The sequence below is a fragment of the Dipodomys spectabilis genome, unplaced genomic scaffold, assembly GCF_019054845.1.
Source record: "Dipodomys spectabilis isolate Male_0828 unplaced genomic scaffold, ASM1905484v1 ptg000459l, whole genome shotgun sequence".
NCBI lineage: Eukaryota > Metazoa > Chordata > Mammalia > Rodentia > Heteromyidae > Dipodomys > Dipodomys spectabilis.
The window spans coordinates 1,224,964-1,237,733 of record NW_024871136.1 but is presented as its reverse complement, the minus strand read 5'-3'; the positions used below and the strand labels follow the sequence as shown (position 1 = coordinate 1,237,733).

At 34.3% G+C, this 12,770-nt stretch overlaps 1 protein-coding gene across 1 annotated transcript in view; it reads left to right on the top strand.

Annotated features, from left to right (window-relative positions):
- The window catches only part of Pof1b (POF1B actin binding protein), a 76,408-nt gene extending 69,078 nt beyond the window's left edge, over positions 1 to 7,330 (top strand). Inside the window, exons 15-16 of the mRNA XM_042668589.1 lie at positions 5,135 to 5,249; positions 7,316 to 7,330. Coding sequence (XP_042524523.1) covers positions 5,135 to 5,249; positions 7,316 to 7,321 — 121 coding nt within the window. The 3' untranslated portion in view covers positions 7,322 to 7,330. The remainder of the gene's footprint in view (positions 1 to 5,134; positions 5,250 to 7,315) is intronic.
- Positions 7,331 to 12,770: the final 5,440 nt, after the last annotated feature.

The window sequence follows — 12,770 nt, the reverse complement described above, 5'->3', positions numbered from 1 at the left end:
GAGATATTCCTTACTTTTCTATTGTTCTTAAGTCTTCCTAATGATTAGCATTAATTCTTTACATTTTTGGTAATACTAGTGGGAGGTGGAAATTTTGTTATTTTTGTTTTCATGTTTTTCTACTTGTTCTTGATGTGGTTTGGTACTTTGAACGTCTTAAGTTCTTGTCCACTTTCTCTAATTATCTAATCTGTTTGTATAGATTTCCACACTACTTTTACATACTAATTTTATTTCTGTACAATCACTGTTAGTTATAGTCTCAGTTAAAAATATTCATTTTAAGAAAATTTCTGCTTGTGCCAAGAAGACCTAGGGTTTCTTAATGTTTTCAGAGTGTCTGCTTTGACTCCGAGGTCTTTGATCCATTTGGAGTTGATTCTGGTGCAGGGTGATATATAAGGACCTAGCTTTAGTTTTCTACGAGTGGTTAACCAGTTTTGCCAGCACCATTTACTGAAGAGGCTGTCTTTCTTCCACTCTATTTTTTTAACTCCCTTATTGAAGATTAGATGGCTATAGGTCTGCGGGTTCATTTCTGGGTTTTCAATTGTATTCCATTGGTATTTTTTTAGCTGCCTTTTTGAAGATTAGATGGCTGTAGGTCTGCAGGTTCATTTCTGGGTTTTCAATTGTATTCTATTGGTCTTGAGGTCTGTTCTTGTGCCAGTACTAAGCTGTTTTGATTACTATGGTTTTGTAGCTGAAATTTTCTTTCTTTTTTTTGGTGGGGGGGTCCAGTCGTGGGGCCTGAACTCTGGGCCTGTCCCTCACTCTTCAGCTCAAGGCTAGCGTTCTACCACTTGAGTTACAGTACCACTTCCGGCTTTTTTCTTTTTTCTTATGTGGTGCTGAGGAATCGAACCCAGGGCCTCAGGCATGCAAGGCAAGCTCTCTACCACTGAGCCACCTTCCCAGCCCTGAAATTTTCTTAATAGAGACCCAGAAACACAGCAAATCAAAGAAAGGTTGGACAAATGGGATTCCATGAAATTGCAGAGCTTCTGCATGGCAAAGGACATAGCTAGCAAGATCAATAGAAAGCCCACAGATTGGGAGAAGATCTTCACTAGCCATACAACAGACAAGCGTCTCATATCTAAAATATACCTGGAACTCAAAAAATTTAATCCCCCAACAACAAATCCTCATAGAAACAACTACACAATAAATAAGTGGGCTAAAGTACTTGCAGAGAAACTTCTCTGAAGAGGAAAAGATGGCCAATAGACACATGAAGAAATGCTCAACCTCCCTAGCCATAAAAGAAATGCAAATCAAAACAACACTAAGATACCATCTCACCCCAGTTTGAATGGCTAGAATCAAGAAATCAGTAGATGCTGGAGGGGATGTGGCCAAAAGGGAACCCTACTGTATTGTTGGTGGGAGTGTAAACTTGTTCAACCACTTTGGAAAATAGTATGGAGGTTCCTTAAAAGAGTTCCTTAAATAGAGCTCCCCTATGACCCAGCAATCCCACTTTTGGGCATTTACCCAAATGATCACAAAGAAGACCATACTAAAGCTACTAACACAACTATGTTTATTGCAGCATTATTTACCATAGTTAAGATATGGAACAACCCAGATGTCCCTCAGTAGATGAGTGGATCAAGAAAATGTGATATATATACACAATGGAATTCTACGCCTCCATCAGAAAGAATGACATTGCCCCATTTGTTAGGAAATGGAAAGACTTGGAAAAAATTATATTAAGTGAAGTAAGCCAGGTCCAAAGAAACATAGGTCCCATGGTTTCCCTTATTTGCAATAACTAGTATATGTCTGAGACAAGCAGAAATGGTCAGATAATTTGAGGTTAGGTGAAATGAACCCCAAGATAAGGACTCAAATGCTTTTTTTCTTTCTTGCTATTGTTTCTAACATATTTATAAGATATTCCTTTGTTGCTTTGTATGTCCCTCTCCCACGGTATAACCTCTGTTTTCACTGTATTTGATGTTGGTATAATTTGTGGAGGAGCAGGGAAGAAACAAATTGTTTAAATAGGGATACAGGTGGACCCATTGCAACAATGAGATGTACAAATGTTATGTTGAAAAACAAACTTTACATCTTTGGTGGGGGGGGGCAGGGGTAGGGCGGGGAGATGGAAAGGGATGGGAAGGGGAAACAAAGGAGGAGGCAACAATGCGTGATAAGAAATGTACTCATTACCTTGCTCATGTAATTGTAACCCCTCTGTATGGTATTTTCACACACACAAAAATACTCATTTTATCTTTAGCCTGGTGCCAGTTGCTTACTCTGGTAATTCTAGCAACCCAGGAGGCTGAGAATTGAGTACTGTGGTTCAAAGCCACCTCAGGCAGATAAGTCCATGATACTCTTATCTCTAGTTAAACAGCAAAAAGGCAGAAGTGGAAGTAATTTTGGCTTCAATAATTTTCTCTACTGTTTTCTATTAATTTATTTTCTGTCTAGTTTTTCTAATTTTCCTTTCTGCTTGTTATTCTATTTCTATTCTGTCTGATACTTCTAATTTTCTTTTTTAAAATAATTTTGTATTGTGAAAATACTGTACAGAGGGGTTACAAGTTAACATGAGCAAGGTAATTTTCTATTCTGCTTTCTATTTGGATTTAGTTCATGTTTGTTCCAGTTGCTAAGATAGAAGGCTAGGCTATTCAATTTGGATTTTTTTCCCTAATAAATAAAGTTTTTATAACTGTTCATTTCCCTTTGATCTCTGTTTTCACTGTATTTCATACATTTCAGTATGTTGTGTTTTCCTTTGTAGTTGTCTCAATGGATTTTCTTTTCTTACTATTTTTTGGAACTGTTGGAGATACAACCTACTGAGGATCCAGTCAAGGAGTTTGTGTGTGCTAAGCAAGCACTCTATCACTGACCTATACTCACTCTCAGCCCTGTAAACCATTTATGAGTCCTCTTGTTATTTCTTCTTTGACCTATTTGTTGGTTATAAATGTTACATTGTTTACATACATTTGTCACCAAAATCCCCTATTGTTATTTATTTCTCATTCCATTTCATTGTAGGCAGAGAATATACTTGGTATGGTTTTTCAATCTTTTTCAAGTTGCTGTTTTTTTTTTTTTTCGATCCTAGAGAATATTTCATGCATATCTAAGAAAAAATTACGTGCTCGGGTCTTGATATGTTTACAATTCTATACATAACTTTTAGGTCTAGATACTTTAGTTCATCTTCTCTTTCCTTGTTAGTATAGTATATTGTCTATTAAATAAGAAAACTGAGTATTGAAATCTCCAAATACTATTCCTTCCTCAAATTCCATCAGTTTTTGTTTCATGAATTTGGGGGTTCTGTTACTAGATTTACATACATTTATTATTGTTATAGTCCATATTATGATTTTCTTGTGAATCAGTGACTTAATTATTATAAAATATCTTTTTTCCCTATAGTTTTGTTAAACATCTATTTTGTCTAATTATTATATAGCCACATATGCTCTTGGACATTTGTATGGAATAATTTTTTCTGTTACTTCATTTTCTAACAATTTCTGTCATTAAATCTAAAGTATGATTCCTGTAGACAGCATAGGATTATAGTTTTTATTTATTTTGTCATTCTCTTCTTTTGTTTAATCTGCTTACATTTAATATACTTTATAAGCTATGATTTACACTCACCATATTTCTATTTGTTTTCTACATTATCTTGTATATTTTTATTGCTATAATTATCCACAATTGGCTTTTTTGAGTTAAATATATTCCAATGTAATGTTTAACTAGACTATTAGTTTTATTTACATTTTAATATTTCACATTGTTTGCCTTAGAAATTTAATTAGCATCCTGTAACCATGTAGTTCAGACTAAATTATTGAGTACTAATTTAATAATATACAAAAACTTGACTTCAGCCACGTGCCGGTAGCTCATGCCTATAATCCTAGCTACTCAAGAGGCTGAGATCTCATGATCAAGGTTCAAAGCGAGTCCAGGCAGGAAAGTCTGTGAAAACTCTTATCACCAATTAACCACCAGAATACCAGAAGTGATTCTGTGGCTCAAAGTTGTAGAGTGAATAAGCTCAGGGATATCACCAAGGCCCATGATCGAACTCCCATCCCCCCAAAAAACCAACTTTACTTCTTTGGGGGTGGCAGTACCAGGATCTGAACTCAGAGCCTTGCATTTACTTAGCTTTGCTTACTTGGTGCTCTAACACTTGAACAATACCTCCAGACTACAGAACCTTTACTCTAAATGAACCCATTCTTTTTGTTCTATTTATCTTATTGTTATACAAATAATATCTACATACATTTTGACCATTAACACAGATTTACAATTATTGCATTGTGGATTTTTTTAGATGGAAGAGATGATAAAGAGTTATAGGCCATTGATGAAAATGAACTAAGCAATTCAAGGGCAGTGATGGGAGGGAGGGAATGAGAAGGAAAGAAGGGATAGTTTACACTAAGCAAAAGGAAAGAAATATACATATCACCACATGTGGAAGAAATAGTTGTATTAGCAAAACTTACAGAATTCACAAACTTTTTAGACCATGGTAATGACAATTTGCTTTGTGAAGGTTAAAATGTGTTTGTGACTTTAAGTATTACTATTCCACAATACTGTGAAGTTTATGGGATCACTTAATCTCAAAAAATATGAAAAAAGAGTTATAGATAGAAATATATGTGTGATAATCTTTACATTTAATTTTATATACTTATCTGTATACTCACTGATATATAATCATGTCTTGGTGATTTTATTCCTCCATATGAATTTGAGACAATATCTGGAGTTGTTAGAACCAGGTGCTAGTGTCTCATGCCAGTTGTCTAGGCTGAATCCATACCTTGGTTATAGTAAATAATGCTGCAATGAACATGGTTTGGCCGGTGGCATATGTATTCTCTGCCATTCTCCCTTCTTCTCCTTATGGCATTCTCAAAACATAAGTATTCTGTGCTTATGGTATCACAGTTATTTGAACCTTTACTTTTATTCAGTTGTTTTTCCTTTTGTACTTCAGACTAGGTAAACTCAATCTTAGTCTTCTGTATGTGAAAATCTAGGAGTGACTAAAAATGAAGGTTATATTTTCCTAATGCCTATTGACTTTTGTGTGTATGTGTGTGTGTATATATAGGTACAGGACACAGTATCCAATCCTAGGCCTCCTGTATGATGATTATGAATACATACCGCCAGGCAGTGACACACAGACTATTGTGATTGAGAAAACAGAAGACAAATGGACTTCTGTAAGTTGACTTGGACATTTCTATCCCTATTTTGACTGTATCTTAACCTTTGAACATTGTGGGTAAACTACAATAGACAATTATGAAAGAGACCGCTAATGTGGAAGAGACACGCTTAAATTGATTTTTTTCTTGCAATTTAAATATGGAGGCTATCAATGTAGATTGTAATTTCTTTAGAATTTTGAAAGAAGAGAAGAAGGATGTCTATTTTCTCACTAGATTATAAGATCTCCAGTTTTAAACCCTATAGTTTACAATGAGGCTTAACATTGTTTTAAATGTCATTTGATCTAATATCTACAGCAATGTGACTTGAACAACACAGACCACAACATGAGTCTAAGTTGTTTGATCCATTATTAAAAACCTTATAACTTAGAGTTCATTGGTTTTCACCTGTAATCTTAACTACTCTGGAAGCTGTGATCTGAGGATTGAAGTTTAAAGCCAATCCAAGCAGGAAAACCCATGAGACGCATATCTAATGACACACCAAAAAGCTGGAAATGAAGCTGTGATTTAAATGGTAGAGCACTAGCCTTGAGCAAAAAAGATCACAGACAGCACCTAGGCCCAGAGTCTAAGCTTGACTTTTGAAGTGTGAAAATAATTTTCATCAGAACACACACACACACACACACACACACACACATACACACACACACACACACACACAGAGCAAAGTTCTCTTCAACAGCCCCATTGGGTACTTTTAGTAATGTTTAGAGGCTTTTCTTTTTGACAACTAGTGGATGAATATATTGGTATCTGTTGGACAGAGGTCAAGCATGCTGGTAAACATTTTGCATTGTACAGGACAATCCTTCACAGAAAAGTATTATGCAAAAATGATTCCTAAGATGCTAGTATTGGTGAAGTTGAGAAACATCTATTCCTCCAATCTTGTAAGTAATTTTAATAGTAATCCACTGAGAGGGAGTAGAAGAGTGTGTGACATTTCTCATATGTAGCAGACAGAAAAGAGTTTGGCAGTCTCAGCTTTCAAATCATGTATAATCTGACATACAACATTCTGGAAATTATCTTTGCTTTTTTTGGTAAAATTGCCCACCTGTCAGACTGGGTAGGTATGAAAGACAAGGAAAACCTATCTATGCTTGGAATAGGTCACTGATCGCAAGGTTGGGTAAGATGGGCATTTGGATTTCTAACAATGTTCTACTTCTTGATTTGGGTGATGATTGCACATGTGTCTTTCATTTGGGAAATTTCATTTTAGTGAGTACTTGTGAAATATGTACTTATTTTACATGTGTATTATACTGCCTTAAGTAGACTATGAAAAGCAATAGATAAATACACAAAAGCCAGTTGAGTATTTTGGAGAGCCTTTGAAGAAATCTTAAAAATTACACTTAAGATGTGTTATTAAAATTAATTCTCTATTAAATAATCCACTTTTAAAATTACTATTTGGTCAAAAGGCTCTAATATTCAAATATACAAAAATGTTAGTAAGTTTCTAGCTCTGGAACTTATTTTGAATCTTGAAAACATGCCATTTTCCTTATGCTGTTAATTAGCTGAGATAACCAATTACTAATTATCAACTGTTAAAGAGTACTTAATTATTTAAGAACCAGATGAGTAGCAAAAGAAGTTCAACACAAAATTTAAAACTTTGCACTGAAGGGTAATATGGTGCTGAAAGTGAAGACGGAGAAACAATTGCTGCTGCTGACCACAGTATGACAAACCACCAAATTAAGAGACTAGAAATCTTTCTCTATTGAAATATATAACAATACAAAATAAACTTGAAATTTGAAAGGGCTAGAGAGACTCATAGTAAATTAAATAAGAGAAAATCTACTTAATCCTGTCTCATTTCTGCTTATAATTATTTGAAACATATATAATAACTGACTAAACTCATGGAAATAGATCATTGTTTCATAGAATATCATGTAAAAGAAGACCAAGAATGTTATGAATCTCTTATGTCCTTACTCCTAACAATTTAATTTTCCAGAACTATGTGCATACAATAATATCTTAAAGTATGAGCCAATTGTAATTTTTTCTTGTTTTTCTTTTTCTAGCCATGAATGAATCCATGTGACAGCATTACAACTCAATGGAGATTTAGTGTCTGCATCACTATTTGTTAGTTTTCTATCATTGATGATCATCCAAAAATTTGACCCATGTTACTTGCTACCCAAGGATTCTAGTGAAATGACTTAATTCTGCAGATGGGTTTTCCAAATGTTTAGGAGATGTGAATCCATTCTATAACATTTATTCATTTAGTATGACAATTTTCAGACTGAAGAAATCTTGTTTAAACTTATATTGAAGATGCTGTTAGAAATAACTCGCTGATTTTCAAATGGTGTTTTTCCTAGATTTGAGCTAGTTTGTAGAGAGTTTATAAGTTATTCTATTAGAAATATTTTCTCTGATATTAGATGAGCATTTCAGCTATACAATTCAATGCTGTTCTTTTAAAGAGGAAAAGACAAATTTAAGAAATAACTAGTAGGTGATATATCCAGCCTAAATTTTCTTCTCTAATATTAATCCTGTGAGTGTAGGAGATACTTTATTATGTGTTAATAGCACTTGTTGGACACAACTAAATCAAAGGTGATAGTTAATTTCATTTAGCAAAGATGTGGGCAATACCTTCCTATATTAATACATCCATTAAATGGTATATTAAGTTACTTGGGTGTAAGCACATGTCCATAGTTCCACAAATCTATTCTTCCAAAGAATAGCCTCTCCAGATGACTCATTCACTTTCTTAAAAACTGAACTCTATATTGTGGTGGTAGGGCCAAAAGAAGGCAAACATTTTCATAGTGAGGGGCAAACATAGCATTGAATTATTATATAAAGGCCTAAAGAATAAAAGTAGAAGCATCAAATACTTGATAGTTGAATCCTACTTGGGGGAAATATTACATAGTATTTAATGTACTTAGAATTTCTCTGGCTAGTTGGGTTCTAATAACCTTACAAAGTAAACAGAACTGTTAAATATATTACAAGATAGGAGCTGAATTTCTTCAACTTTTTCCTAAGACTGAACAAATACTGTTGCATTCATTAAAGTTTAGATGAAGGTGTCAAATATATTTGGGTTTCATGTTAACAAAGTTTGGCAGTATAATATCTACAAATATCTATCTAAAATTCTCATGGTTTATAAATATAGTTTAATAATTATTCAGTATACTAAAAATTGTTTAGCAAAGGTCAGACATGCCAACTGAAGCTACAAATAAGGGTAAATTCTTTGAATATACATTTATAGAAACATTCAAATAGGTCTTGCTATGAAGCTAAAAGACATTTATATTACCCTAGTACTTTGGTTGAAATGTTGGTAGAAAATAGGAATTTCTAAAATTCCTATTTTAACAGTATTTTATGGTATAAAATATTAATAACACTTCATAATTTTGGTTTTTCATTTGGTGTTGGAATAATTGAGTAGTTCTTCCTCTGCTAACTACTCATCTATGTAACTATAACAGAAGTGTATTTTATTCACTTATTACAAATTATATGCCAGCCAAATGCTTGTAGTTCATCCCTATAATCCTAGCTATTCAGGAGGCTGAGATTTGAAGATCATTGTTCCAAGCGAGCCCAAGCAGGAAAGTCCATAATTAGCCAGCAAAAAGCCCAAAGTGGAGCTATGGGTAAAATGGTATAGTGCTGGCCTTGAGAAAGAAACTAAGCAATAGCACCAAGCCCTAAGTTCAAGCCCCAGTACCAGTTATTATCTTCTTTGAAAAATTACCATTATTATTGTTTGAACTTGAAAATGGGTGTTTTTTTCCCAAAATAATCCAAAGTTGGGGAGCTGTTAAGATGTCAGCCAGTACTTCCTTGCTCCACTTGATCCATGAATAATGAGGTCATGAAAAGTCCTTATTAGATTTAATAGCTTTTAAAATTCTAATACAGAGAAAGGTGGGGAGAAAAAAGCAGTCATAATATTAATTGCATATCCTATGAAATTACGAAAATTGAGAGGAGGGGTTGGGAAGGATGGGAAAGAATAATGAAAGTGTGACATTGATTAAGATACACTGTATCCACAAACTGATTTGTTGAATGGTAACTCCTATGTACAAGTAAAGATAATAAAATACAATTTAATAAAAACACTAATACAAAATTGAATGGTATAGAGAACTGATAGATAGATAGATAGATAGATAGATAGATAGATAGATAAAAATATATATTCAAGTATACTTTGCTTCTAATTTGGAAGATGAATCGAAATAGGAATTATATCTTCTCACCAATTTCATAAAGTATTTATGAAAACTGCAGATGTCAGGGGAGGAATGCTTGCTCATCTAATTTCTATTTCCTTACGCTTTACACTTTAGGTCTGTCAAATAAAATGGAAACTACAGTGATATACAAAGTCGTTTGTTTATGTGTCTAATAAAATATGTTAACTGTATGGTCTTTCTGGAAGTTCAAACAGGAACATAGAGGATGGATTTTCCTCTTTGGCTCATATATGTCAGGAAGTTATGTGAATGTTTATGTTGAAACTAATTTGCCCCTCTAATGAAAACACATTAACAAAACCTTAAAACCTGTCCTGATGTAGACTACAAAGATGTCACTTTAAATGACCCCAGTTGATCCAGGTCTCTACTTCATATAAGAATTTGTCTACAAGCCGGGCGCTGGTGGCTCACGCCTGTAATCCTAGCTACTCAGGAGGCTGAGATCTGAGGATCATGGTTCAAAGCCAGCCACGGCAGGAAAGTCTGTGAAACTCTTATCTCCAATAAACCAATAGAAAACCGGAAGTGGCGCTGTGGCTCACGCGGTAGAGTGCTCGCCTTGAGCTGAAGAGCGCAGGGACAGTGCCCAAGCCCAGAATTCAAGCCCCACTACTGACAAAAAAAAAAAAAAAAAAGAATTGTCTACAAACCTAGTTTCCTAAGCTCTATACTTTACTTGTTTCAAATATTCTTCCCATCTATTTTATGGTTCTTCAACTGTATTACTTTTTCTTTACACGGGCAGTAACACAAAAATCTTTTAAATGTTCAGTACCCAATTTGGATCACCTTAACAAAAAGCCATCTTCACACATCTTTCCCATTATTGCAAGTTACAGAGATGACATATTTCTTTTGACAGTAAAAATCTTTTAATAGTAAATGATATGTTTTGGAAAGATTTCTTAAATATTGTATCTTCTCCAACACATGTTATTACTAAATTTAATTTCCATGGTACTTTTGGTCTAATAAAAATGTGGTATTTTCTGTATTTTTACATCCCCTTGGCTAGTAATAACTACTTTGATCTACAAAAGGTTATTTATGACAATTGGACAAATTTACCTGTACATAATTGCCCTGAACCAGTTCAGAAAACAGATTTTTCATTAATTCCCATTTTTTTTCCTTTCTTGTGAACCTAAAGATCTACAGTTTTGGATGGAATCTATTTTGCTATACAGGAAAACTTTGGGTAGTAAAATACTATTATTATTATTATTATCCTTAAGCAGGTTTCAATTCAATATGTTAGTTTGCACACACTGAATCTTCATGTCTAACCTCTCTGATCTTTCTCCTCCATCTCTTCCAACCCCACCTAGTCCCTCAATTTACCTGGTTCCATTTTCACATGTTCATTAAATATTATGACTGCATTTGCCTACACTTCCTCTCTAGCTTAGCACCACCTTCCTTCCCCTTGACCTTACCCCCTGCCAGCTTCCTGGTATTTTGTTAAACTGCAAAATAGTTGTTCATAGGCATTACATCATTGGAGTATTCTCATATACACCAGATTTAGTTGATATATTTGTTTATATATGCATATGACCTTGTATATTTACATATTTATATATATTTATAATTTATATCTAACTTAAACATATGGGAGAGAACATACATCTTTTGTCTCTGATTGACTTCACTTAACATTTTTCCCAAGCCCATTCATTTCTCTGCAAATACACACACACACACACACACACACACACACACACACACACACACAAACATGGGCCAATTCACATCTATTCTACCTGAAGTTTCCTCTAACCAATTTGCAAGTAAAAAGAAACCCATCCATTTTTCTCCAGTTGTACTGTGACCATGAATTGTCAGAATAATCTCTTACCATACTATGAAGCATTGCTTCCTTAAGCAACTCTTCAGTCCTCACACAGCTTCAAGAATGATCTTCAAAATGTACAGCATAACATACTCTTCTTTAAAACATCAAGACTCCCCACTTCGAACTACTCAGGTCATCTCTAATCAGTTTTTATCTTCCTCACCTAAAATTGTCTAGCAAAAGCAGGTTTCTGTGTTTTACTTTCTCCCAATATCTTATGTGACTACAGCATGGCCCCAAGGATTCCCTCTATTCACTTAATTCTTCAGAGATAGAAAAATGTACCAGAATTACAGGGAATGTTTTTTTCTAAATCATTTTTATTCACATGGTGGTAACATCTTGCTAGAAATGCAGAGTGCTAGGTGCCACAATTTAATCACAATGTGCATTTCTTTTGTCGGTTGTGGGGCTTGAACTCTGAGCCTGGGCGCTGTTCCTTAGCTCTTCAGTTCAAGTTGAGTGCTCTACAACTTGAGCCAAAGCACCACTTCTGGTTTTCTTGTGGTTAACTGGAGATGAGTCTCATGGACTTTCCTGCATGGGCTGGCTTTGAACCGCAATCCTCAGATCTCAGCCTCCCAAGTAGCTAGGATTACAGGCATGAGCCACTAATGCCTAGCCAGAATGTGTATTTTAACAAGCTACCTAACCCTCTATAAACATTTGAGGACCACTGATTTAATACAATGCTAATAGATTTTGTTTTCTGTTGTTCATTAATGACTAGTAATTCAGCAGGTAATCCTAGCTACTTAGGAGGCTGAAGTCTGAGGACTGAAGTTCAAAGCCAGCCTGGGCAGGAAAGTTTGAGACTCTTATCTCCAATTAAACTACCAAAAAGCTAGATGCAAAAATTTCAATGACAGCCACCAGGCTCTGAGTTCAAACCCTGGGACTGGTACAAAAATATAAATCAGTTGACACAGTTTTCACTAATTGTGCTATACATCTAAGTATATACATTCTACTAATGCTGACTAGTTGGAAAATAGTGAGACTAATTTTAGAACTCTAGAATATTTGAATCAACTCTCACTCGACTAGAGGTTGGGAATATAACTACATATATTCATTTCTCTTGTTTGTCATGTCAACCAGGTTAAAAATCTTTTGATTTCTTCATAATAGTAAATTTCAGGTCTTAGGATGAGCATCTTCATTTATAACATTTCATACTTTTAGTAAATAATGCACATTTTTGAGGAATAAATGTGTATAAGCTAGCAAATAATGTACATTCTTGAAGAATAAATATGTCATCACTTCTCAAACTCTTAGATGTTAAAAGGGACCAAACTACCCAACAGTAAATTTAAGAGAAAAGCCTTTTAATAAGGAATAAAATTTTCAACACTTTAAAGAAACTCGTAAAAC